The sequence below is a fragment of the Vulpes vulpes genome, chromosome 10 (genome assembly GCF_048418805.1).
Source record: "Vulpes vulpes isolate BD-2025 chromosome 10, VulVul3, whole genome shotgun sequence".
In the NCBI taxonomy this organism is placed as follows: Eukaryota; Metazoa; Chordata; class Mammalia; order Carnivora; family Canidae; genus Vulpes; species Vulpes vulpes.
This window is the reverse complement of record NC_132789.1, coordinates 50,799,720-50,827,437: the sequence shown is the minus strand read 5'-3', so window position 1 is coordinate 50,827,437 and position 27,718 is coordinate 50,799,720. Positions and strand designations below refer to the sequence as shown.

Here is a 27,718-nt window from a genome sequence, read left to right as displayed (position 1 = left end):
GCTTTGGCCCCGGGGGTGGGACGGGGAAGGAAGTGGGGGGCACAGCTGCAGGTGGCCGTGGTTCAGATGAGGGTGAGGAGGCCTCGACCGGGGTGGGAGCAATGGCGGTGGAGAGAAGTGGAAGGTGGGTAAAGAAGAATTAAGTTGGTCCTGGTGAGGAAGGAGGCTCTGACGGTGACCGCAGATGCCAGCTCATTCTGGCTGGCCAGGCCTGTCTGGATCCCCACTGGCATAACGTCCCTCCAGTCGCTGGACCCCTGCCTAAGCCACTCCCCATGCCCCCAATCCATCCACACTTTCGCATGGAAAATGGGCCCTGTCCAGTTCCTCCAAACCACTGCGTCGGTCTTGGACCTCCCAGCAAAGGCGATTTCCCCAAATGTTCCCTGGCAGGGAAGGGGGAGCCATCAGGACACAGAGCCACCGTCCCATGGAATTCATAATGTCTTTTATTAATATATTATGCTACAAAAATATTTTTGGCAAAATAACATTAATAGCATCTTTCTTTGTCTTCTATATTCTTAAAGGACTCTTCATGATAATTCACAGAGGTGAAGGGAGGAGGTGGTTAAACGAACAACGTCACCAATATCTTTCAAATACATTAAGATCTGAAGCTTGTGTCACATAATGAGAGTCAACTGAGAACCTTCTGCAATCTCTTTGAGGCCCAGGAATGGGGCAGGAGCTCCAGCTGCCCCTGCTCTGACCTAGAACCTCCCCTGGCCAAGGGTCAGCCCCCGCTGCCCGGGCCACTGGGGCCCAAGATGCCACAGGGCCTCACCGATGTCCTAGACTCGGGCTCCACCAAAGTCCACTTTCCCTGCAGCAGGTCTGGGATGGAGCAACCTTGAAGGCTTGCCCGTCTGTCACCTTCCCTGTCTGCCACATGCTCCCAACCCCGGGGAAGTCTGCGGGGCCTGGGAGGAAAGCCGAGCACTGAGCCCGAAGAGGGGTGGTGCCTCACCTCCACAGAGCCCTGCAATTGCACACGCCATTCCTCCAGCCCCCAGCTCAGCTCACGCAGGAAACAAGGTCTCCATTTAACAGATGAGGAAGTGGAGGCTCAGGAAGGAGCAGGGGCTTGCCCAAGGTCACCCAACAAAGTGAAGGAGTATCCAGAGCGCCTCTGGAGAGGAGGAGCCAACAGCTGGAAACAAAATGAGGAGATCGGAGGGTGTGCTTATACTCCCGGAAAGGGCCAGGAGGGGGGCTGATCAGTCCTTGTGACCCCTCCCTACCGGCCCCCAAGGTCAGGGGCATGGGGGAAGGAGTCTCAGGCTGGGACGGGGGCCCTGGGTTCTATTCCAGCCCTCCCCCAGCACCCAGAGGCCCCCTTGCCTCAGGGTAGCAGGCAAGCCTGCCAACTGACGTCAGGCCTGGCTGGGCCGTTGAAGAACGGGGGTGTGAGGCTGGAGCGATTCCTGAACCCTACTGTTGAGACAGCCAGCCCGGGTGATGTTTTTGGCTGCATAGATGAATTTTTGTTAAAATAACAATGTTCAAAGAACCTGAGCATTACGGAGCCAGGAGGGACCCTCGATGTCATCTACACCAGTCCCCTGCCAAGACTTCAGCTCTCATACCACATCTCCAGCCAGCGGGCCTACTGCCCTTCTCACACCTCCTGCGACAGGAAACTCACCACATGCAGGGGACAGCTTTGGCTTTGCAGGGAGTATTCCACTAGCAGAGCTAAGGTCTTGGTCTCTCCTTTCCGCTCTCCAGCTCTCTCTTCTTCCTTCCCTCTCTACACATCTATTGAGTGCCATCTTTGTATCGAATGAGGATACAAAGACGAATTTACATGACCCCTGCCACCCAGGACCTCACGGTCCAATAGGAGGGAAGATATGCTATTACAGTCCCAACACTGGTCAGTGGGTGCTGTGATAGATGCTAAAAAAGAAAAAAAAAAAAAGAATCACAGGGGCCTCCCTGGAGGAAGTGCTATATGAGTTAATCTTCAAAAAATGAGGACTTGGGGAAAGAGAAGGGAGTTTCCAAGTCCAGGGAGTAGAAACATCCTATCTATTCTAGAAATGACAGGATTTAGTCTGGTCAGGCACAGAATGGGAGAGATGGGAGATGGGCTGGCAAAGTCAGAAGGGCCCGATCACGGAGGGTCTGAGGACTTCTGTTCTTTTTCCACAGGCACTGGAACACTATCAGCAGCCCCAGCTCTGCTCTCGCCACCCAGGATGCCATCAGGGCTGCAGTTCCAGGCGGAACTGCCCTTGTCCTACATGTTGATGTGCATAGACTTTCCTTTCGATGGAGGACCATTCTTTGCGATCCACTGTGATGAGGGCGCCAGGCTGGAGACAGGTGGAATCAGAGTCCCAAGCCCTGGGGCTTGCCCAGGCCTAGCTGAGGTGAGGCAGTAGACAGCAGAGCATTTCGTATGAGAAAAACCAGCTCATGGTTTTTGGCGTCGAGGCAAATTTGCCAGTCAGTGCAAGTTTCCACGCGTCATTGGCTCTGGACCTTGGCATCTCAGCTGGAGGGGACCTTGTTCTGCCGCAGAACAGCCTGGAGGAAGACTAGAAGGACGTGGCCATACTGGCAGCTTCTAGAATGTCCCTGGGTCATTGGGTCAGTGTTCCTGAGACAGGAGACCTAGGGCCACCACTAACATGCTGCCTAACCTCAGGCAGGTCACTCAGCCTGCTGGGTCTCATCCTTCTATCTTGTCTGCCACCTGAAGGTCTAACATGAAAGCCCTAAGAAAAGTACATGATGCTCTCAGAGCCACAGGGGCGTTTTATGAGGCCAGGCAATAGAACATGCTGGAAAAAATGTCAGCAGTGGTGGAGAGATCATCCAAAGGGTGTAAGTGGGAATGGATGGTGTGGTGGTTCCCTGGTTCAGGATGAGAGGATTCAGCTCCCCGGCCCTGCAGGTTTCCACTGACGTGCCGCTGGTCTTCTGGGACGTGAACCAGCAAGCTCCATTGTTTCGGGCCCCGGACAGTGGGGGGGGGGGGTGCGTAGGGGTCACTGAACCCAGGCTGCCGATGTCTGATCCACATGGCTCAGGCCGTCCCCTCGGACATGCCTACCTGATGAACCGGTCCAGCCACCTGCAGCCTTCCATCTTTCTTTAAACACTTGAGCGCTTGCTGGAGGGGAACTTTGGAATCTCTCAGTCTATCCAGAGGAGGGATCTGGGGAAGACGAGGGCTAAATCTGTGGTCAGGGGCCTGGGTAGGATAACCTCTAAGGTTCCTTCCAGGAACCTGCAATTGGGCTCCTTGTTCCACCTCGATGACGAGGAGTTCCTCCAGGCCAGCAATGGTGCGTGGATGAGGCCTCAACACAGAGCCTGGCACCGCGGGTGCTCAAGAGGCACACACCATGTTGCTTTACCTCTCTGGCCCCACGCCTGGCACAGATCTGGGCATGCAGTCAGGTACCTGGGCTGTTCACCCAAATGCTTCATTTTTAATTAACCTCAGCTTGGTCTGAGTGCATCTCATGCCACACTCTGCCCCGAACAGAGAGAAATCTGGCCTGTGTGCTTCTAATTCCTTGACACTTATCTCATCCACAGAGTGCTCCACACGATCTGTTTGATGTCCAACAGGCCTTCTGAGCCTGCTTTATAAGTCAGCTAAGCCCCTTCCCACTCAGAAATAGGAAGTCACATCTCTGCCAAAGATAAACGGACTCCAGCCCTGGTTGGGGTCAAGTTCAGTTTACAACGTGATGCCCATGGGGCTGGCTGGACCCTCTGAACAGATCTCAGGGCTCCTGCCAGGTCTCAAGCTCAAACATGTCCGTCCAGGGCTGTGATGAAAAGAATTTAGCTGCCGGCCAAGATGCTCGCAGGACCTCTGACCATCCAGAGCCGCCCAGAGTTCTGTCTCAGAAGGGAGACAGCTGCTGGGCTGGGCACAGTGGCATTGGGTCCAATCAGCCAGTGCCAGGCCTGCCAGGGAAACCCACGGCATGCTGATGCTGTGGAGCTCTGGGCTGGGAGTCAGCAGACCTGCCCAGCTGTGTGGCCTTGGGGAGGTGCCTCCCCTTTCTGGGCCTCATTATTTCTCTTACTGTCATTATCTGTCAAATGAGGGGCCCTTTTGACTGTTGGGTTTCAAAACTCTGTGACTGATGAGCCGCCAGCCAGTGAGGATTTAGGGCCAGGAGGCAGCCAGCCGGGACTCTCTGCTTTCTCAGCTATGGCCTTGGAGGCGGAGGAGTGGGGTCAGTCTCTCTGAGTCTCAGTTGCCTGCCTGCCTCCGTTTGGCTGCTCTGCCTCCCCAGATGCCCCAGATGCCAGCCACTGATTTGATAAGAAAGCCTCTCATCGGCTCCGAGATAGACAAGTTGGGGCATGGGACTATGTGGCACAGGCTGCTGGCTGAGCCCTTCGTTCACAGGGACCAACATGAGGGACTGTGGCCCAGTGGCCTCTTGGGCTGGAGCAAGGAGCCTGTGCTGGTCCATTTGGGTGAGATCTGCCTTCCCTGGAGCTTCCCAGGTGGAGAGAACATGGGAAAACATGGTCCAGGGGACGAGCATCGCTTCTGAATCACAATGACCTGGGGCTGCGTCCCAGCTAGGTGACCTTGAACAAGTCCATTTATCTATTTGGGGGGGGGGGGCTCAGTTCCTCATCTGTGAAATGGGGACACATCTCACAGAACAGCATGAGCATTAATGATAAAGTGAGTGTGCAAAGTGCCTGCCACGCTGCAGGCTTTGGACTAGCGGTGGCTTACATTAAGATTATTACCATGCGACTCCTAGAGCCCTGTCCCTAAAATTGTCCTTCTGTGCCCACTCCTGTCCTTTGGCCCAGCTCACTCTGTTTGGCTGTGACTTCAACAGGCTCTTTGATAAGCCATGCTTATAGAAGATTAATGAAGCCAGAACAGAGAGGTCTGGATTCACACCCGGGGTCTCCCACTTGCTGCATGACCTTGGGCAACCACTTTCCTCTCTTTGGATCTCAATTTAACCATCTGTCACCGAGGGCTGGGGGATGACCTCCCTCAGTACCAGCCGCGCCCCCTACCCCCTTGCTTTGGTCCAAACACTTACCAAGAGCTCTGGAGGGCCAGTTCACAGACACTCAGGGTTTTCGAAATAGCAGCATTCTTTCCTAAAGTATCTTCCCGCCCTCGGATGCATCCAGGGGAAGGAAGGATCGTCCGTTCACATCTCTGGCTCCCAGATCCAGCTTCACAAAAGCTAAGCCTGTCTGCCTGCCCCTGTCTCTGAGGTCCCGTGGTGGGAGAAGCCAAACCCAGCCACGGAGGCTTCTGCTAGTCTAGGAGCAAGCCAGCTCCAAGCCACAGTCTGCCTGAGGCTGCAGGCGTCCTGGCAGCCTGGGTTCACTCCCTGGGTTGGCGTTGGGGCTAATTAAAGGGTTAACATAGGCCACATAAAAATAGTTTTATCGGTAGAATAAATACATTTTTCTTTTTTAATATGGACACGTATTTTACAAAAGAGCCCCATAGCACTATGGGAAATTAAGATCCTTCTACAAAAAAGAAGATGTAACCTGGGTACAGTAAAGCTCTACCGTTCTAAGGATCCCGCCTGGACCGCCCCCGAGGGCCGGGCACCGGGCGGTGGCAGCGGGGCCAGTGGGGGCGGCCGCGGTCCCCTGCGGCTCCTGGGCTTCTGGGCTCCTCGGCGGCGGGTCAGGAAGGCCCGAGGCTGTGCAGCAGGAGGGGGGCGGCGACGCCGGCCAGGACGGCGCAGAGGAGGCCGGGGGCGCGCTGCAGGCGGCCGGGCGCTGAGCGGCTGGTGGGCGCCGGCTCCTCCCGCGGCTGGAGCGGCTCCGAGGGCTGCAGGGGCCCGGCCGGGCGGGCGCTGGGCGTGGGCGGCGGGGGCGGCGACGCGGCGGTGCTGCGGGGACACAGAGGGTGGCCGGTGACGGGGGACAGAGGGCGGCCGGGTGACGGGGGGGGGGACAGAGGGCGGCCAGGTGACGGGGGGACAGAGGGCGGCCGGGTGACGGGGGACAGAGGATGGCCAGGTGACAGGGGGGACAGAGGGCGGCTGGGTGGCGGAGAGACAGAGGGCAGCCGGTGACAGGGGGACAGAGGGCCGCCAGGTGATGGGGAGCCAGAGGGGCGGCTGGGTGATGGTGGGACAGAGGGCAGCTGGGTGACGGGGGGACAGAGGGCAGCCAGGTGATGGGGAGCCAGAGGGGCGGCTGGGTGATGGTCGACAGAGGGCAGCCGGGTGACGGGGGGACAGAGGGCGGCTGGGTGACGCCCACAGCCTGGCCCTGGGCTCGGGCCTGGGGCTCAAGGAGGCCTTAGGGGATCTGTGTGCCTATAAACCGGGGTGGAGACAGGGAGCTGGGCACGGAAGCCAGCGCCCCCCAGCCCTGCCGCCACCCGCTGTGCCCCTGAGGCCAGGCGCCCGTGTTACCCCTCACACGGGCCCCAGGGGCAGGAATACCTAGGGCGCCACGGAGGAGCTGGCCCGGTCACCCCCGGGCAGTCAGGGCCGCGGAAGAACTGGACCTGGGTCACCCCTGTGGCAGTCGGCCGCACTTGTGTGCGCAGGTGCTCCCCTGCCATCCCTCACCCCCGCCCCGCCCCGCCCCAGCCCGAAATCCACAGGAAACAAATTACACAGCCACCTCCACTGTCCCCTCCCTCCTGATCACGGCTCCCAGGTACCGTCGTCTCTCTGACCTCAAAACAAACCTTCACTGTGGGTCTCAACCCCCCCTTCCCCAGACGAGAGAGCCGGGGCTGAGGGAGGCTAAATGCCCCAGGTCCCGGGAGACCCAGGACAGCCACCCTCTACGTGAGCACAGGCAGGCTGAGGGAAAGCCACAATGAACTCATAATAGAAGAGTCCGGTTTTGGAGGGAATGGATGGTTGGCTCAAGAGAACCTATGAAAGAGAGAAAGAGGGAGGGAGAGACAGAGAAGTAGGGAGATTGAGTGCAGGAGAGCCTGCTGGCTGAGCACAGCACCCAGCGCTATGGAGAGCTGCAGAGGGTGGGGCCAGGTGGGGTGCAGGACCCAGGGACCGGCTCAAGTCCTGGAAAGAGAGAAGGGCATGATCAACAAAGAGAGGGTCAGGGACCAAAGAAGAGGGGGTAAGGACAGACAAGGACAGAGGAATAATCCAAAGAGGCCTCGGGGGTAGAAGGCTCCAGGAGGGTGCTGGGCCCCGTGGGCTCTCATAGAGCCCTGGGCGGAGGAGGCAGATGGAGATGCAGACAGAGCACCTGACAAGTCCCATCAGAACAGAGGGGCAAAGGTGGGAGGGGAAGTCGGGCAGGGGACACACAGAGGGGCCCCTGTCCAGGGCAGGGCCGGGAAGGCCTCCTGGAAGAGGTGACAAAGCAGTCAGCCTGAAGACAGAGTCTACCTTGCACGTGCTGAGAGTGCTCCTGGTGGCCAGAGAAGTAGCAAACCCAGCCTGCGGCAGCTCTACGCCAGCACGTAGTAGATGTTAACCCCTCGTCCTCATGGCAACACTATGAGGCAGGTCCGCCTCTTATGCCCATTTTACTGATGAGGAAACCAAGGCAGGAAGAGGTGGAGTAACTTGCTCTAGGACTCACAGGAAGGCTGGGATCTGAACCAGGCCCACAGAGGTGTTGGCTAGCAGCTGCTGCACGGGCACAAACTCGTCCCTCCCTGGGTGCTGTGCTTGGGCAGCCTCCTCCATGTGGGACACGGCCCTCCCCAGTAGGCGGCTCACTCGCTGGGTTCCTGGAGGCCCCCCTCTACCTTGGGCCACACTTGCATGTGCTAGGCACAGGGTATCAACAATGGCCACAACCCGTGGGAGTTCTGTACTCATCACCACCAAGGTCCAGCCCCTTGACATGGTGGCCAGACGTCTCGCACACAGCCCAGCTCAGCCTCAGGCTGGGAGGGTATACGGGGGAGCCTGGGGTCTCCATGCACACCCCTGCCTCCAAGCAGGCTGGGACCTCTGTTCTGCGAGTGGGTGTCCAAATGCCCCAGTCAGGGAGAAGCTCCTTGCTCCCTGGCCTGTCCCTTGTTCTCTACTCCTGGTCATGCTCAGCCACAAGAACCTGCCACACGTGAGGTTCTTCTCAACCTGGCACCTACACTTGTCATGTACTGGGTTCCTCTATCTTTAGAAGCAGCGATCAGGAGAGGGAGCATGTCACGCGCCATGGACAGAGGAAGGATGCTCCCGGGGGGGACACTGTGCCTGCGGAACAGAAGCCACCAGGTGGCTGGGACTGCGCCCGATGAGCCACAGTGCCTGACAGATGACACCCCACCCTGTACCAGCCTGTGGAGCACCCGGGACCTCCCACAGCCTGGGGCCGGCCAGACTCACCTCTCCTGGCTCTGCCCGCACACACCACCCTGTCCAGTCACACTGCCGGTCCTGCTGCCATTTCCAATCCGCCTTTGAAGGCCTGGCTCAATGTCTTCTCCCTTGGAGGCCTCTTTGGTGGGTCCCCCTCCCCCAGGGCCTCCAGGGAGAATTAAGGTTCCCACAAACCCTGTACTTGTGTCCCTGATGGAGCTGCGTCATACCTATTCCTGCATCCGAGGCTTGAATGGGGTCCTGCGTGAGAAGTGCTGAGAGCAGTGCCCGGCCCGGCAGCAAGCCCCGCAGGCTTTGGCTCTCGCTAGCATCACTGTTTGTCCATGTCCGTGTCTCTCCCACTAACCGCCTCCTGGGAGCCAGCAGACACTGCTCCTGTACACGTTACCTCATTCTCCCCATTTCTGGGATGAAGGGACAGGTGCAGGGGCTCAGGCTACAGATGTACACCCGTCAGAGGGCACCGGGGTGCAGCCTAGCGCTTCCTGCTGAGACCTGGAAAACCTGTGTGTGGAGGCTCCCCAGGGTGGGAGGCGAGGCCCATTTGGCTGCAGGGGCGGGGGGGGGGGGGGGGCGGTGCCTGTGCCCATGCCTCTGCCTGAGCCCCTTCCCTGCCTTTCTCTTCTAACGACGAGAGACATTCCAAACTCTACACAAAGAGTCCATGGCGGACCCTTCCCAGCGGCTGCCCTGTCCTTCCAGCCTGAGAGTCCAGGAGGCTGGGGGGCCCAGCCTCAAGAGAGAGGCAATGGCTGCCTGGGGTGCCCAGAGCGGGGCCTAGGTTGGCTGCAGCCAGCCCCGCCATCAGAGGGACCATCAAGTAGGACTTATGAAAATTATGTCTCGCACAGAGCCCAAAGGCATTTGCTTTCACACTTTGAAAACCAAAGATGCTCACCAACCCCACCCCCTTGGAGCCTGAGCGGGGGTTTTATTGCTTGGAAGGGGTCCCAGGGAAATGGGGTGGGGTGGGCAGAAAGCCCTCCCAAGTGCCCCCCCTCCCCGGCCCCCTCTGCTCACAAAGCTCAGTCCCCGGGTCCAGATCGCCCGCTCGCCCCCAGGCGCATACGGGGGGAAACCGTCTCCTGGCAAAGTGGCCTCAAAGCCAAAGCAAACACTGAGTGTTCCCAGGCTCCGCGGGCGGCTGGCACCTCGGGCCGAGTCTGCGCCCAGCCAGCTGGGCCCCTCTCATGGGGACGAGCCTCGCCGCCTGGGTGGAAGGCTGGAGCCCCGTTCTAGCATGCCCTGTGTCCCTGTTTGCTGTGCCTTTGGGGCGAGTCCTGCCTTCTCGGCCTCGGTTTCCCCGCCTGTACAAGGAAGGAGCAGAAGCAGACCCCTGCATCTTAAAATGTTTCCTGGCAGCCGAAGCCAGAGGGAGATCTCAGGCAGAGGCCCAAGGTGTACGGCCCGGGGAAGGCGGGCTGGGGCTTGACACAGTGTCGGCTGTCAGCCCACTGAGGCCCTCCAGGGGCTTCCTGGAGCCCGCAGGCCGCTCTGCACCTAGAGGGTCTCCAACAGCTGGGTGCCCGGGGTCGCGGAGGATGGAGTGGAGAGGGGGCTTGGGCATGCAGGGCCCGGCTGGCGGGTGGTCCTGATGCCCGGGGTGCAGCTCTTGGTGCGGTCGGCTGGAGGAGACCCGCTGCGGGTCTGGTCTGGCCTCGGCCTCTCTGAGCCAAGCGGGCCAGAGGCCATGGAGATCTGAGGCGACAGGCCCGCCTGCAGCCCGATGTCCCCATGTCTGAGGCCCACGCCTACCTCTGTGCCTTTGGCCTCACGGCCTTCTCCACCGGGGAGGCCCTCCTGATCCCCGCAGCCCTGGCTGACCGATTCCTTCGAAGGCACGGGAACGCTGGCTGGGGCTCCAGGACTCCTCCAGCCACACCGGGCCAGGGAGCTGTCTCTGCCTGGCCATGATCTAGGCCTCTCAGGCTCTGTCCCCCCGGCTCTCACCGTGGGACCCAGAAGCCCCCCCTCCCCAGGGGCTCTTTCAAGGCTGGAAGCCTAAGACAGGCTAAGGGCCCATGAGCAGTACCTGCGAGGCAGGGGCAGGGACGGGGGCGGGGGCGACAGCATCTCAGACCAGAGCAAGCCTCCCCAGCAACTCTGGAGACCACTGCCACCGAGGGTCACCAGGGCCACCTACCAGTGCAGCACTTCGTATGCACCCTCGTTTACTCTCCAGGCATCAGAGTGAGCACCAGGGAGGGCTGGGGTCTGAGGCCCACTCTGCCTGCATCTGCTGTGCCTTCATTCTCGGAGTGGTCCTGTTTCCCATGTCTCACGGGGTATCGTCTAGCTCTGTCTCAGGGCATTCTGGCCTCACACAGAGACGCTGAGCACGCCGGGCCCTCCTAGAAGGTCTGGCTTTGCCAGGAGAAACGAGCTGGGGAGCCTCAGGCAGGATGAACAGGCCAGCGAGAGGTGTGCAGAGCCCACGCGGGGGCCCAGGGGGTGGAACGCGGTGTTTCTTCCCCTTCGAGGGGGCCCCGGACATCTGCTCAAACCTCGGGGAATGGGAGGCCCAGAGGACAATGACATACTGTGTATGTGCCGCCCCCCACCCCTGCACGGAGCACCCACAAGGCCCAGGGTCTGTCCAGACTGCCGCCAACCTGTGCCTTGCTGCCGGCCACGCCCAGCCCTCGGAAGGAGCTCTCTTCCTGCACCTGCCTCCTCGAGACTGTTTCTGTCCTGCTGGCCCAGCACGCTGCTCCCCCGTCTCTCCAGCCCTCTGCCCCCATCACATGCACACACACCCCAGCTGTGCTCTGAGAGAGCAGCAGGGCTGGCGTGACCTTCAGAGACCGGTCAAGGCCCTAACTGCACAAAAAGAGAGACAGAGGATGGTCATAAGTCTCACGTCTCGTGACCTGGGAAGGAGCCCTGTCCTGCCGTCCCCTGACTGGCCCTCAGATGTGGGGCTCCCTGAGAGCTCTGTGCTGTTGCTACACAGCCGTCTGAGGACACACGCTTGGCCCTTTCCACGGGTCCTCATAAATCACCCTGCCAACGGGCTGCTGCTTCTCTAAGCTTCCTCTGTGTTTCTGTCTTGGGTAACGAGGGGCAAAGGGAGGTTGGCTTGTTCCAGGCGGTGTCCTGGCCAGGCGCTTGTGGCCTCCACCCAGGTTCTCTCCTGCCTTGTCTCACTCATGCATGTGGTCAGCAAACCCTCAGCGAGGCCCCTGGCGGCCAGAGAAGCCCAACCCAGATCTGGTGCCCAGGGCCTCCAGGCCTTGGAACACAAGTGAGGAACTGTGCTAAGACAGGAGCACTGGCTGGGGGCTGTGGGGTGTAGGAGAGAGAGAAGGGGCACAGCCAGTGAGGATGCAGGGGACCCTTGGAGGCAGGGGCGGGAGGGGCATCTGTGTGGCCACGGGTAACTGTGACCCTCAGCATTAGTCAGACCTGGGTGGGGGCTCTGACTCCAGAGCTCACTTGCTGTGTGGTCTTGGACAAGTTACCTGACCTTGTTGGGCCTCAGTTTCCTTGTTTGTCAAACAAAGCTTACTTCTGAGACTATTGACAGGCCCTGGGGCATGAGGGCCGTAAGAGCCTGCTGCGGTGCCTGGCACAGAGCGGGGGCTCAGCCATGTGCTCTCGTGCCCACCCTCAGCAGAGGGAAAAGCTGGAGAGGTGATGGATGGCTGCGGCAGGATTTGGGGGCAAGGAAACGAGAAAACTTGGAATGGAATCATGGCTCCAAGGCTAGAGTGGCCACAAATGGGCCTTGGGTTGCTCCTCGGAGAGCTCTCCTCTGCTCCCTCTCAGAGAACCGAAACTTGGGAAACCCCAGGGGGGCAGGTGAGTCCCTCCAGAATGACAGAAGCTGTGCCCTCCCTAGGCCTCTCGAGGAGCTCAGGGCCTGCTTCCCTGAGGAGCATCGAGAACTCAGACAGGGTGCCCATCCGTGGAAGCTTCCTTCTCCAACCCAACCAGATGGAAGAAAGCCATCCAACCACAATTTACCTGTTAGGTTGGAGAAAGAGCTCCCTCTTGCCAAAGAAAAGCTATTTTCTTCTCCTGAAGCCAGGCTCTGTTTCAGAGCTATGTGTTCTGAAAAGGAAACTGCTTGGAGTTGTTTGACAAAATTTATCTTTCAGAAGTGGTTAGGGCTGGGAGTTCGCTCCTGGAGTCCACAGCCAGCCTCCCGTGACCTCATGGGCCGGGCCCACCGCTGGCTGAGGCCCACGGTTGTCCCATCAGGTTGACGAGAGTCCTGAGTGACCCTCCTGGGGCTCTTCACGGGCTGCCAGCGCCTCCACGGGCACCGCTCCCCCCGCAGCCCGCAGGCCCTCCCCAACACTGAAGTGGCTCTCTGACGTGACTGCATGCCTCTGCTCCCGGCTTGGAGGGGGTGGCCTGTGCTGGGCATGGGACCCAAATATGTCACAGCTCAGGTAGCTACGGCGGTGCCTCTGCCTTGGGCCGGCCAGGCTGGCCTGGGCTCCACAGAAGTCCATTTCCCGGGAACCCAAGGCAGATGCTTTGAAACCAAAGCCCAAAGGAGCAATGGGCTCCACTCTTATTTGCTGGAAGTCTTTTTAGAATAGCACACATCCCAAACCTTAGGAGAGTGGACTGCACTATGTCAGCTTTTTGTCATTGACTCAGAGACCTGGCCATAGGAGGACCGTGAAATCCATGGGGCAGGAGGCAGCCCCTGGTGGCTTGAGTGACCCTGGACAGATACCCCCACCCCCCCAAGCCCGTAAACGCAGAACTGGCTTCACATCTCCCAAAGCCGCTGAGACGACTCTCTAGTGCACATTCAACCCAAGGGCGGACTCAACACACGGCTTCCCAGGCCAGTGCAGGGCAGGGTCACATTTACGAGGTCTGCAGTGGGGCCTGGCCGCTCGTTTACAAGTATCCCAGATGATTCTTTCTGGGGATGCTGACGAAAACCCAGATGATAATATTCAGGGTTCTGACTCCGAGTTTCCACGGGCCTACTGCTGGGACACGAGGTCACTCCCTGGGACACCCTGGCTGTTCTGGTGACACTGTTCACTAAGCACGGGGATTCCTACCCCGAAGTGGAATTGAGGGAGACTGTTTTGTACTGATGGCCCTGCCGGCAGAAGCTGGGAGATGGCATCTTGGTTACAGCAGGAGCTTTGGTGACAGACAGGTTGAGAGGGTGGCACAAGGGGTGGCAGGTGCACATAGGAAGGGGACAGACAGGTATTGGCACAGTAGGATGATCTCTGCACATGCCCACTCTCAACATCGCTCACCGTAGATCCCCCACGTGCTGCCGAGGTGAGGCCCAAGCATGAAGGTCATCACCGGCCTTCTTTCTGCACCCTCCCTGCCCGGGTGTCAGCCACTCAGACCTCTGGAGTCAGGGAGCCCACACCCTTCCGATGTAGCCAGCCTGCTCTGTGCTCTCCTAGTGCCACCTTCTGGCCCCGGGGGGGGGGGGGGCAGACACAGCCTGCTTTGCCCCCAGGTGCATCCGGGGAAGCTAAAGGCAAAGCAGACTTTTGTCCAGTGCACCTGAGTGAACTTTCTATTCTCTTACCTTTCGAAATGGAAAAAAACGTACTTGCTTTCATTTTGAGAACAAAAATGAAAAATCAGATGCGAGCATGCTCTGCAAACCCTGCAGGAGGAACGGGAGGGGCCTTTGTGAAGGGGTGCGGTCAAGCTATGCTGGAAGTTTCTGCTCAAGTACCTGGTTGGCCCACTTCCCCTGGAGCTGGGCCCGCGGAGGGCAGGGGGCCCGGGCCCGGCGGGGGGCGGCTGGGAGAGGCCTCCAGCCCCGACAGGCCCGCTGCACCCGCTCACCTGTCCTCGAGGCGGACCCACAGGTCATTGAACTGCCGCGGCCGCTGCTGCTTGTTCTGCCGCTTGTGCCACTTCTTCTGCCGCCCAAACTCCTCCAGCTGGCTGAGGCTGTCAGGGAGCAGGAGGTGTGGGGACAGGGCCGGGTCCTCCTCCTCGGGCGGGACAGTGGGGGTCGTCGACGGCACGGTGGGGATGGCGGCGGCGGCGGGGGTGGCTGGGGCCGGGCTGGCCGAGGTCCCCTCGGGTGGGGGTGCAGGGCTCCGGGTGGCGGGGCTGGGGAGGAACAAGAGCACGTGAGGTGCACTGTGGGCTGGGCACTCACGTGCGACACGGAAGCCACCCGGTGGGAAGGCTGTCGCCGCAGGAGAGGGTGCCGGGAGCCCCAGGAAAATCAAGTCGAGTGTCGAGAGATGGAGCTCTGAGTCCTCCCACTGAGGGACTCCAGGCGCCGGGCACTCTTCTAGCAATTGGGCAAAAGCAGTAACCAAACCAGGTTCCTGTCCTCTGAAGTGGAAGATGGACAGTGAGGGTGGCAGATGCTGAGAGCCCCTGCGGAGGGCAGGAGAAGCAGGAGAGGGAGTGTGGGGGTACAGGGTGCCAGGCAGGGGGGGTCTGGTCACTACCGGGTGACATTCGTGCCCAGACTCTGGGAGGGGAGGGAGCGAGCCACAGGCAGGTCTCTGGGGGGACATATCTGACCTCCGTCAGGGTCTTTCATCCCACACACTGGCTGAGCAACTTGGGGCAAGTGACCTAACTGTGTGTGCCTCCCTCCTGCTCTGCAAAATGGGGATGCCACAGCCTGCACTTCCGGGGGGCATCAGGAGCATTTCCTGAGTTACTACATGCAAAGCCCTTGCCACAGTGACCCGAGAACAGTCAGCAGCTGAAATGTTTTAGGAACTTACATCACTCATTCAATATCATTAAGTATGGATGTGGTCGCGTGTATCATTCATCCAACCACCACCCATCCGTGCGTTTAACATCAACTTCCTGAACACCTTTCTGGGGAGGCCCGGCAGCATGAAGCCCGTGAGAGCTCCGGGGGGAGGTAGATGGACGTGGGTTCGCATCCTGGCTCCGCAGCTTGCAGGCTGCATGGCCCAGGGCAGGTGCCATGGTCGCCCTGAGCAACAGGGAGCTCGACGCCGGCAGTAGTCATACCACCACCTACTTCATAAGCTTGTCACGAGGATGAAGGACACGAGGTCTTAACACAGTGCCTGGCACATAGTGAGCATTTCTTTAACGTCGGCCTGCAAGTAAAGGGACTTGGCTGGGTGGGCACGGGAGCACTGATTAGGTGTGTGTTTGTGCAATTCACATTCCATACAGTGTCATGTACACAGGTCTCCTGGCCTGGGGACATCCTCTGCTCCTGTCCCTCTTCTTCTTTCCTCTCTGTGGCCCGGACACACTTTCCCTGGAGGACATGAGACCCCGAGGAAGGCTGGACGTGGTGCGGGGAACCATACAGGTGCGGTGGCACCCGAGGCGGCATGCAGCCAGTCCTCCTCGTCCTCCACTCCCGTGTGCACATGGGGTGAGGGGCTTCTCTCTCCTTGAAGGAGGGAAGGCCATCAGCTGAGCCTGCCCGTCCCCAGCCCCCACAGCAACCCCAGATTCCCAGGGTCCAGGAGATGTTGCAGCTGCTAGGGAGATAATTCAAAACAGGCAGACAAAAAGATGGATCCAGGAAGCACCTGTGGCCGATGATGGCTTTTATTGTTGGGGCCTCCTCAGCATCCCTGCCCCTGGCCCCACCCGCAGGATTTCAGCGTGTGCTGGAGGCTCAGGCTGAGAGCTCTCAGAGCAGGGCCGGGCAGGGGGGCGGCCTTCCTCTCAGATGAATAGGAGCCCAGGCAGCCTCACCTGCCCGTCTGCCCACCCCGCCTGGCCTGGACAGACACAATGGGCTTCGAGATGAAGTCCTTGGGGCCGTGAAGGGGAGCATGAGGAATGCCCTTGTCCCTGATGCTGCCTTGGGTCCCTCACTCCTCCAACACACCCCTGTTCTGGCCCAGGGCAGACTGCTTTGTGCTGCACTCAAATATTCAGGAAGAATGGTCTCATCAGGTTGACTCAGAAGAGGAAGGAGTCCAATGTGAGGGAGATTTAAGTTCCTCTAGAAGCGCCAGAGACAGCGGAGAGCAATGGCCCAGGGCTAGGAGACCAGAGGCTCCAAGCTCCTGGCAGGCATGGGGGGCAAGCCTCATCTCTGCAGAGCAAGGAGCAAAGCCTCAGTCGTTCCTGAGCACGCACATCCCCAGAGAGGGGGCGGGGACTGGTTAGGGCTTAAGGAGGCTCTAGGGCCAGACCGCCATATACGTGAGCTGTGTGTCCTTCTGCAAGTGACTTTACCTCTCTGGGCCTCAAGTTCATCAATTTTCAGATGGGGACACTCATAGTTCCCACCTCATGGAGCTGTTGTGAGGATCTAACTAGCTAAAAATGCTTAGAGCCTGGAGTACGGTGAACCATCAGTGAATATTCGCTGTGATTGTTCAAGCTTCTTTCTGACTCTGGCTCATGTAATGTCAGAGACAATGGCTGAAACTACACTGTGGTCACCTCTGTGGGCTAGTGAAAGAGATTCTTGCCTTACGGTTGGAGCGCGGGCTGCATGGAACCCCCACATTCGAGGACCCTGCCATTACCCCCGCTCCCGGAGCTGCCCAGCATGTGCTGACACCCTGTCATGCCTGCCCTGGCACTGTGGACCCAGCTGGGCCCTGCCCTCAGTGTAGGGCCCCAGCCCAGGGTGGGGACGGGAACCCCTCAGATGACTGATGGCTAAGAGGAGTAGGTGTGCCCTGGTGGGAAAGCAGGGTAGGAGGGCCCAGCCAGGAGGTGTGGTCAGAGAAAGGTGAGGACCAGGTATGGGAGGGGCTGGGCATCCCTCCCTCCCCCGTTCTCTGGGCACTGGGCAGCACCCCAGGTGTTCTGCAGAGCCCTCCCACCCCACCCGCTCACCAGGTTCTACATCCTGAGCATCTCTCAGAATCTGATGACCCTCCCATTCCCACGGCCCCAACCCCCAACCAAGAACGCAGGGCAGCTTCCTTCCTGGGCCCCTCACCTCCAGCCCAGCCCCTCCACTCCCGGCCGCCTGGGCAAAGCCGGTCCCTACAGGGCTTCTTCATAACGCGCCCTGCAGGCCTGAGCAGGAAGACAGGATGCAGCCCAGCCATGCAGCACGGGGTCAGGTGTGGTTCGTGGATGGTGGCAGCAGGTGAGCCAGGCCCGTGGCCCCAGCTGCCCAGCTGCTTACCTGTGGATGGTCTGCCCCGCAGGTGTGTGCTCCACCTCCAGCCCTGCCTGCCGAAGGACGTCGATGACTGTGTTGTTTCCCAGAAAATGACCTGGAACACAAGAGACAGAGAGGGCTCAGCCACATGCCAAGCCACCAGTGGCTGGGGACAGCCTCGGTGACCCATACCGAAGGTGGTACAATGTATCTGGAAGCCATCCTGCTGCTCCCTGCGTAGGCTCTGCTGCCTACCCATTGTCCCTCCCCTGGCCCCGGTTTGTGCGTCCCCTTCCCCTCTGTGAAGTGGGAATGATGGTAGTGGCAGCCTGTGGGGCTGGAGGACCGCGGGGACGGCAGCTGGCCTGTGGCAAAGGTTCACAAGTGTTTCAGGTGGCATCACTGCGGCTTGTACCATTAGGCTGACCCAGCCCCAGACTGTGATGACCCGCAGCACAGTCTCTCCAGCTGGGCCACACGCACTTTTATACCAGAAAAATGAAGCGAATTAAGACAAACAAACAACAAAAAGAAACAGCCAACAGGGGTCATTGGCCCAGCTCTGGGAAAACCTCCTCCAAGAAGCCCTCCAGCCCCCAAGAGCTCCGTGGCTCATCTCGCCACAGCTCGAGGCTCCCTTCCTTAGCACGGGGCTGGGTTCCGGTGTCCACGTCTGTCTCCCCACCAGGCCCCACAAGGCAGAGACCACTACCCTGTACACGCCGGCTGGACCTGGGCCTTCGTGGATTCATTTGTTCACCTTCTATCCAATGTGGATGGACCACACATAACAACCCAGGCCCCTGGGTGGCCCGGAAGATCCGTGAGCTGTACGATTCCGGGGAAAGAGAGCAGTGCATGGTTGCGCCGGCCGCAGGGTCCCGCAGACAGCAGCAGTGACCCAGAGGAGATGTGAAGCCGGAGCTGCACAGACAGGGGTGGCCCCTGCTGGGGGGCCGTTCTTCATCTCACCCCGAGCCATCAATCATTCATTCAACACATGTTTATGATGCACTTGCTCTGTGGCCGCCCTGTGCTGGTGGCTCAGACTGCAGAGATGCACAGCCCCAGACGATCCCAGAAATCACCGTCCTTCAGCAGGACGCAGGCCTGAAGTCTGGGAACACAGCGGAGACCCTCCCGGGCTCTGGGCAGGAGGAGTCCCTGGAGGCGGGACCTGCTGGGGGGCCTCAGCCCGGCAAGCCCCTCCTCCTCGCTAGGCCTCAGTCTCCCCACCTATAGGCTGCAGGCAGAGTGGCAGGGGCCGCTAGTGGCCTCCTAGCAGCCTGCCACCCTGCGACCCCCCCTTGCTCAGACGGCCGTTCCTCTCGGTGCCCCATCCATCCCAGAACCTGGGGGAAAATCCCATCCCATTACTCTAATCGCCTATGACAGGTGGTGACAGGTGGGGGGGCTGCAAGGTCAGCACGCTGACAGCCCCAGGGAGGTCTGAGGAGAACAGAGGGTGGACAAGCTGTGTGGGAACCAGAGGTTCCAGCCTGGGCGGGGGTGAGGCTGGGAGGCAGGGGGAGCCCGGGGTCCGAGGGCAGGGCCTGCAGCACCCCGGGCCCCCTGCACACCTCTGGGCTGGCTTGGGCTCCCTTACGCTGCCTGGCCACGGCCCGACTCCACCTGGGGATCGCTGCGGAAGGCCGTGGGCCTGGGAATGAGAGACCCGGGTTCTAGTCCAGGGCCCACCTGGCAAGCCCATGAGGCTCAAATGCTCTCCATGTCTCTGTGTACAGGAAGGGATCCATGGCTTTTGTTTGACTCCAAAGACCCCTACGAAGATGTACTCTCCGCCCTGCTTCCCTTTCTCCCTTTCTGTACCTATTCAGTTCAGTCATCTGACAGAGGCCGAACAAGTGCACATCCTGCGCGAGCCAGTGGTGAAGCGATGGGCAGGTTCCAGGCACTCAGTCTCAGAATCAAGGTCTTGATCTGGGCTAAGTAAGGACGTTGCCAAGGGAAACACAACCTCAAGTCAGGGAAGACTTCCTGGAGGAGGCAGTGATAGCTGAAGGGTGGGGTGAGAATCAGCCCGGTGACAATGAGAGTTGGGTACAGGGTGGGTGGTGTTGTGACAGGGGAGCAGCAGGGGGAGGGCTAGGGGATAAGCGAGGCTCATTTGGGAAGCTGACTGCAGGAGACACCCATGCCCTCCCAGGGCTCCGGCCTCCACCGGGTCCTGGTGGGGATAGAGGCCCAAGCTCCTGCCATGGCTGTGAGCCTGCTGAGCGAGTGGCTTCCCTGCCCCCAGCCCCAGTTTTCCTGAGTGTCACACGGGCATCCATCCCTTTGGAGGGCCGTAGGGGCCTAACAAGGCAGGGGGAGTGGCTGTCCTTTGGAAAAGCCCAGTGTGCACTCAGGTGATGAGCTAAGCCAGTCTTTGGCCAGGAGGGACCGCAGAGCCCTGCCCAGAGTGTGACTAGCTGGGGGGACCCAGGCACACAGGTGGCACGAGCGCCCTGCTGGCCGTTCTTGGAACTCAGTCCTGGCAGCCAAGGCAGTTCCTTCCCTGCCTCCCTGGAGACCCTGCACAGGCGGCGGCATCTGCCTGCAGATCTCAGGAGCCCCCGGGGGGATGGAGGGGGCAGCGCACAAGCCGCAGTGACTGTTTGCTGAGGCTGTGTGACTACTCTGCAAGGAAGGTTCCCGATGCTCTGGAGGCGCTGTGTGGAAGGGCCCAGCCGCCAGAGCTCCAACTGGGTCCCAGCGTTGCCGGACAGCCATCCGGGGGCCCCTTGGCACCCATCAAGCCTCAGCAGCTCCGGGCTCTTACTGTGCAGCTCAGGACCCCGAACAGAAGACTTGAGATGCTTCGAGAAGTTGGAAGGGATCAGAAGGGTTTTCTCAGGCCCCAGCTGTCCTGGTCTTCACCCACCTTCACTGCCTTGCCTGTGGGCAGGGAGAGGCCGTCGGGGCAGATGGGGCTCCTGCCTGACTGGGGGGTGCCCTCCCCTGCAGCCCATGCCCCAGGACGGCCTGAGCCCATGTCCCCGCCCGGCCCCCCTCCTGCACAGGCCCCCACGACCCCGTGCTGTCCCGCTTCTCTTCATAGCCCTCTCACTGGCCCGAGGCCCCTTCTTGGTGGGTTCCTCCTTCTGCCCTGTGAATGTGGGGCCCCCAGAACCCTGTCCGTAGCCTTCTGCTCCCTCACAGGCTGTGGACAAACTGTCTATCCATGTGGCTTCAATTACCATACAGCACGGACCACTCTGGAGCTACTGCCCCGGCCCAGACCTTTTGTCGGGCAGCCCATTGGACGTCTCCACCTGACATCCTCCAGAGCCTACAGAATCCAGCTCACCCTCCCCTCCTAGCATGTGTCTCAACTGGCTCAGTTATCCAAGTCAGATGGGCCCTGTCTTGTCTCTCCCCTCCTCCTCGCCCAATCAGTGACCGAAGGCCCTGATTTCTCCCCCTAACCGTGCTTGACCAGGCCAGGGCACCATCAGCTTCTGAGTCACTGCACACATGCTCTTCCCTGTTTTCTCTCTGCAGCGGGAATGATCTTCCTACCCCCGAGATGCCCGTCAGGATGTTCCCAACAAGCCGCTCGGAGGGAGGAGCCCCATCTGATTCATCCTTGGCCCCATGTCTGGCACACAGCGGTGGCTTAATGTGTTTGTTGAATGAATGAGTGACAAGACCTGTTACTCCACATCCTTGCCGTGATCTCATCCTATCCCCAGAAGGCTTGTGCTCGCAGATCCACTTCCCTTGTAGCCCCCGCCCCACCTCCTGGTGATGCTCCTGCAGATTCCACCGATCCTGGAGCTTGGGCCTCCCACCAGCCCAAGTCAGGGCCCGGTGCATGCTGTCCCCAGGGGCTGGCAGACAGGGTCTAGGCTTGCCTCCAAGGTCACAAATCCTGAAAAAGTCACCACGCCCATCCTGGAGCCTGGAGGAAAGGGATGGAAAGTTTCCAGAGGGGCCCCACAGTGTTGGGGCTTAGCCTGCAGGCTTGCCCAGGCTCCTGGGGTCTCCTGGCCACTGCGCAGCACCTCCTTTCCAGTACTGATGGCTGTTTTCTGGCCAGCTCTCTGCAGGAAGGCATGTTCCATTTCATCTGCTGAGGCTACATGCATGGGGAGAGGAGGGCAGAGAGAGAGGAGAGCAAGGGGCAGGGCGCACAGAGCCACAGGGACAGAGAGTAGAGGAGACGGGACAACAGAGGGCCCAAGAGAGAAGAGGGACACTCCCAGGGAGAGCCAGGCAGAGGAAGAGAATGCCAGGACACAGAGAAACAGAGAGAAGACAGACAGAGGCGAGGAGGGGAGAGGGGCTGGGGGACACAGAGATGGCAGGAGGGAGAGAGGGGAGAGACACTGAAACACAAAGCGAGAAATAGGAAAAGACAAAAACAGGGTAGAGATACTAAGAGACAGAGATAGAGAGGGAAGGAGAGAGAAAGAAAGAAGAGAGAAGAGACAAAGAACCCAGAAATGAAAACTGGGGCACAGCAGCAGAAAGACCAGTCTACCGAGGATATCACGGAAGGCTTCCTGGAGGAGGGCCTCGTGTAGCCAGGACTCCCAGGACGGGTGGGGTCGGGCAGGCCGGGAGGAGGGGGATTATTGGTCTTACAAATGGTGGGACTGGTTTGCTGGTTGTCTCCCACCCCACAAGCCAGGGTACCACCTAAGGACATTCCTATGCAAACGGGAGGTGTCCTGTGCTGAGTGGGCACAGCCTCCTGATGTCCTGGTGCAGAGACAAGGCTCCCCTTCTTCCAGGTGTAAGCAGCTGTGTGCCAGGGCAACGGGCCCACAAAAGAGCAGAGGCTGGAGCTAGCCTCTACCCGTCAGCTGGCCACAGCACCCTCCCCGTGGAGGCAGGGGAGAGCGGAGTGCAGAACCCTATTCTGAGGTCAGGACTGAGAACCTGGCTCAACAGCCTCCTGGCTGTGTGACCTCCGGCAGTTTCCTTCACCTCTCTGTGCCTCAGTTGGTCTCATGGGCCTTCCCACCTCTAGGAGTCCATCACCGGATCACCTCAACACAAGCTCTGGGAATCTCCTGGGTACGCGGCACACCTCACATGTCATCCCACTTCATCCTCGTGGCACCGCAGTTTACAGACCAGGGCGCTAGAGCTCAGAGAGAGTGGAAAGGCCGTGCGTGGGTGGCACCGCTGGCAGGACGCTCCGAGTCCTCTCCAGCAATGTCCTAGGTCACTGCTCGCTCTGGTACATTTGCTCTGAAGTCTTAGTGTCTGCCAAGGATCCTGAGTTCACACTCGGGGGGCAGGGAACTGTCAGCAACGTGTGTCCTTTCAGGCTTCACCAGATTGGAGAGAGAAGCGCGTGAGTGCTCAACAAGGAGAATGCGACAATTAACAGGGTAACATCAAGGTAGTGTTGGGGGGCCGGGCGGAGGGGGAACCAGATGTTCCCACAAAGGCTCCAAAGTCCCACGGGCTCCCCTCGGCCAGCGCACGTGTTTTCTCTCCAGTGGGCCCGCTGGGTTTCCAGTGTTCTCTCCTGGAAGGGGAATCCCAAGCTCATATTTATGTTCTGTCTGAAATTAATGCACAGGGAAACTTTCAAATGCTAATCTAGCTGCCAGGATTAGCTGGCCGGATGTGAAGGGACAGAGGTGTTTGTTTTCCTGAGGAAGTGACAGGAGAAGGCTGCATGGGGGGGGGATCTGGGGGTGCAGGGGCACCTGGGGGCACCAGGTGGCTTCTGGTAGCCCAAGGAAGGTCCGCCTGGGAAACTGGCAGGGCTGGGCTTCCTCCCTTCTGTCTTGCCAGCCAGGCCGGGGCAGGGCGGGGGCATTTTTAGGTCAGTGAGGACTGAGAGGACGCCTCCCCTGCACCCGGACTTGTGCCAGGAGCTGAGACACCTGGCCCGCGCCCCAGAGGAGATGGCAGCGGGGTGGGCTGGGGGCGGCAGGCGCGCAAACCCTTCCAGGGCGGCGAGGGCCCTGCAGGGAAGGAGGCCCGCTGGGGCTGTGCGGCTAAAGGAAGGTCTTTCCCGAAGGAGGACTTAGCGCTTGCAGGGGCATGATGGAAAAGAGGGTGTGGGTGTGGTTCCGGGTGGTTGGAATATGAAGTGAAAGGGGAGGTGGGCCGTGGTGAGGGTCAGAGCAGTGGGACAAGCCAGGGAACTCTGAACCGTGGCAGGACGAGTCTAAGGGGGCAGGTCTCAGCTGGGCCAAAGAACACTGTCCCGGGCTACTGTCCAGCTCTGTAAGGGGGTGAGGGCCCCGTCCCTGGGGGAGCGCAGGCAGAGAGTCAAGGAGTGCTTGTCCGGCCCACGCATCCGAGATTCAGATACCCTCCAGGGAGCTGGGCATATCTGGCTGGAACCTGATTCTCCCCCTTAGCCATCTGCTCTGCTCCGGACGCTGCCAGAACCCAGGACGTCAGAAGCTAAGAGCCCTGAGCCTTCAGCTCAGCTCTGCTGTTAAATAACGGGAGGATGGATACAAATACCAAGAAAAGCAACCCCACCCTCCATTTCTCCAGAACTCAGCCTGAAGTGGACACTGATTCCTAGTGTCACTTTGACGCCACTACGATGCTTCCGAGGCCAGAACTCCCCAGTGTCACTTAGGTGGAAGGCAGCAGAACTGGGGCTCGCCTGAGCCCGTTCAGGGCTTGGAGTGTGTGTGTTTAAAGGGCATTTCATGGGGGCAGCTGCTGAGGTGGGGGCTCCCTGGGCACCAGGCAGCCTCCCCCTCTGGGGCTGGAGCTGCTTCTGGGCCTCTGACACCTGTCTGAGGGTTGCCCAGCTTGGGGGCCCACTCGGGACCTCCCCCAGTTGTGCACTTCCTCTTAGAAGCATGCCCCCACCTCCCCGCTCCAGGCCCATCCCTCTACACCAATCCTGTTGGTTCTTCTAAAATCCCCAGGGTTTGAGCCTTTTCATTCTCTTTGGACCAGATCCTCTTTCAATTATTACCGGTTAGAGGTGAGGAGGCCTCCCCCTTGCACCCCACCCTATCGGTAGGACAGAAGCCCTGGGGTTTGGGCCAGTCTGCACCCTGAGGGCTGGAGCCAGGAGAGGCTCCTCCGCGAACTGTTAGGGACCTCCTACCCGGCAGGCACGTGCCAGGCCCTGGGGACGCTGAGACCGGCCAGACACGGTAGCCTTTCCTCCTGGGGCCTGACACTACTCAGGACCCACGCGATCACCATGCAGAGTGGTTCAAGGTCACGGCAAGGCACCGGGGGGAGCCCCAGAGACAGAGCCTGTGATGGGTTCTGTGACCCAGGGGGTGGTGCCCAGCCCAGGGCTCACCGCTCTACAACATCCAGATGCTCCTTTCCTAGATTTACAGCACCCGGGACCCCAGGAGAGCTCCCTGCTGGCCTACGTGCTCCTGAGCCTCACTGTCACTTGGAGCTGAGGCCAGCTCTGGGGTCTCCGTGTAGTGACCTTGCCGGGGCCTCAGAGGCCACAGAAGTCCCGTCCTTGGGGGACTGCGGGCTCTGAGGGGCCAGGACTCGGAAGTATTTAGGACACCAAGAGCTCACATTTATCCAGTGACGGCACTGCCCTGGGGCCTGAGTGGGGCCAGTGCCAGCCACCCCGACTCTCAGGCTCATTGTCGAGAGGAGGAACCTGACGGCAGAGAAGCCAAGTACCTGGTCTGCCCAGGCCATTTCCTCTAAGGAGAAGCACCAGGTTTCCAACCCAGGCGGTCTGGCTCCAAAGCCCATGCTTGGAATCTAGACTACTTTCTTCTCTGGCCTTCGTTCACGGCCTAGCAAGAGTGCCCGAGCCCATGGCCGATGGTCCATAAATCCTGGCTCACAGACGCAGCCTAGGACATGGCCCTCCGTCCTCCACTGTCCCCCACCCACAGGGCAGGGTTGGCTCCAGTGGGGGACAAGCCAGCAGATGGGATGTTCCTCTGGCTGGCTGGCTGCTCTGGGCTGAAACAGGAAGGGTGACTCTGGCCAGGGATCACAGCCCGGAGCAGGCGTGCCAGCTGCCAGATGTGAACATGGTGGGAAGTAGGGCCCTTTGAAGCTCCGTTGGAAATTCTGAAGCACTTCCGGATGCTGTGGCCTCATGTTCCAGCGTGGGGAGTGTGGCAGGCCATGGGCGTTCCCCCGGGAGAGGAGAAGGCAGCTGGGTGTGGGCTGCCTGCTTGCTGGGTTCCTCATTTCTAAGGTTCAAAGGCCTCATGTGGGACATGGCTGCTCTTCTGTGCTCAGCCGTGAGCTCTGCCCCTGAGGCTACCAAGTGGAGAAGCCAGGTGGGAGGGAGGTGGGTGTGAGTATTGTCCTGAGGACCATGGGCATGGTGAGGAACCAGAAGGCAGCTGGACCAGCATCAGGAAAAAATGTAACTGGTTTCCACCTCCTCCAGGAAGCCTTCTCTGACTTACCTTCCTTCCTAGACTGGGGACGACAAATGTGCTCAGCACAAGCAGGGCTGTGATAAGGAAATCCTGCAGGGCTGTGGGAGCGTAGAGAGGAGGTGATGGAAAGCCCAGACAGGAGAGGAAAAGGGTACCATCAGCAGAACAGAGGGTCCAAGTGGCAGCTGGATGTTTTTTGGGGGGAGGGAACTGGCCACCAGTAAGAAGGGCCTATCAACGTGACCATCGTTCCACTCCAGTTCCATTTCTCTCACTTGCCATCTGCCCCTTGATGTCCCTGTCTGCCAAATGGAATAATAAATACCATCCTGCCTCCTCTAAGAGGACTCGAGGACACAAGGGTCATATGGATGTCCTTCAGGCAGGAGATGCCACTGGCAGGATGCTGTGGCCGCTGCTATTAACATGAAAGATGTTTCGGTGGTCGGTAGGCTGGGCTTCTAGCCCTTCTCTCAAGCAGAGGTCTTCACCTCAATCGGCCTGTGTCCCGGTCCCCGGCGTGCTTCTGAGTGTGAGCCTGCGGCCCTGGGCTCCCCCTAACGCTGGGTGAGCTGGACGTGCGGGTGCTCGGCGGCAGCTGGGGCACATCTCTCTGCTGCACACACAGCCCGCCTGAGGGCTCTTCGAATCCCACTCCCCGTCTGGACCTCTGTTCCTGGTGGGGCAGGTGGCAGCAGCCCCGCAGGGAGGGATCTTAGCTCCCACACCCTCCCACGAATCTAAGGGTGACTGAAGCAAACTACACTAGAACGGGAGAAGCCCGGATGATAGGCTGCTGGGGTGTTAGAGCCACCCCACTCGAGAACAACAGGATCAAAGGGCTTTGGAAGGTCAGAAGGTAGAACCATATTCAGATTGTAGCACTTCAGGGTTCTGGAAAGTACGATAACTATCAGTTCTAGCGTTTGAAGTGAATGGGACCTAGTGATTACGTGGTCCACCTTCGGGTCTGGTTTGCATCTCCAGCCCAGCTCTGCCAACCTCTACATCACTTCGTCCATTCCAGATTCTGGGATAGCTGACAAGTAAACACATCTCAAGAAGGCCCAATTCCCCGGAGCTAGGGACAAAATTACAATTTTCTTTTAGTGCCCAGGACACAGACTTCCTTCCCCGCTTCTGCGGGGCCCAGGCGATACCGTGTGACTACACCTAATGAACTTGATTAGAATGTCTCCTGGGTGTTGGCGATTCTGGGAAGGCGTGGGCCCTGCCGTGGGGTAGCTCCCACACAGTGGGATGCTCACTGAGCAGGGGGTGCTGGCCAAAATCAGGAGAAGGCCCAGGGCACAGCATTCACATTTACACCCTGGCTGTTCGGTGTTGCTGTGACTGGAGCCTCCACAGGTTGGCGGGCCCTCACTGCCGGTCAGCGTCTGTGCTCCTAGCGGTCGGAGCAGATCTCGGGGCCCAGGGCCGACATCACCAGTCAATCAAGACCTTTTCTGTGCTGAACCCGGATGTGGCTTTATTATCCTCTACGCCACCAGGCTCCAGGCAGCCATCACGCATCGATCGCAGTCGGCCCAGAGACCTGTTTAACTTCCTGTCCATGCCAGTTCTTACGGCCAGTCTTGCTTGCATTTACGCCAATGTTCTCTCTTTAAACCGAGAACCCTCCTCCACTTGCTTCCTCGTTCTCTGCAGATGACTTCCCCCCCCCGCCCCCCCTAGAAAGTGGAGCTCTGATTAGAAAGCCATCGGGTGACTTTCCCACTAGCAAGTACCCGTCTGCCGGCCTCCTTCCTGCTTCAATTGCAGGTAAGGAGGTGGCCTTTACCCATGCCAGACCCTCTACTTGAGCTCTGGCCCCACTCTTCCTGCCTCCTTGGAAGCCTGGGTGAGTATTTTTCCCCTCTGAGCAGCCTCACCCCTCCTATGGCATTCTTTCCATCACATTTCAGGCATGCTCAGTTCTGTCCCATGGTAAGAAAAGGGGGTAGGCAGGGGGGACAGTATAGTTACCAACTTTTTCTTTGGTCAAGTAAGGCCTCCGAAAGCTCCCTTTGCTTTATATTACCACGTTTTTGTTTTTTTTTTTA

At 59.5% G+C, this 27,718-nt stretch overlaps 1 protein-coding gene across 5 annotated transcripts in view; it reads right to left on the bottom strand.

Annotated features, from left to right (window-relative positions):
• Window positions 1-431: 431 nt before the first annotated feature.
• Window positions 432-27,718, bottom strand: part of TRABD2B (TraB domain containing 2B) — a 207,730-nt gene continuing 180,443 nt past the window's right edge. The window contains exons 5-10 of one of the 5 annotated variants that reach the window (XR_011994811.1): window positions 17,362-17,452; window positions 14,088-14,360; window positions 13,822-13,902; window positions 12,264-12,350; window positions 10,910-11,117; window positions 5,873-10,657 (exon numbers count right to left, since the gene is read on the bottom strand). Coding sequence is in view for 2 of the 5 variants with exons in the window: in XM_072724059.1 (XP_072580160.1) it covers window positions 5,657-5,864; window positions 13,822-13,902; window positions 14,088-14,360; window positions 17,362-17,452 (653 nt within the window). In the remaining 3 variants the exon portion in view is untranslated. The other 4 variants (XR_011994812.1, XR_011994810.1, XM_072724059.1 and 1 more) reach the window with 4 other exon arrangements.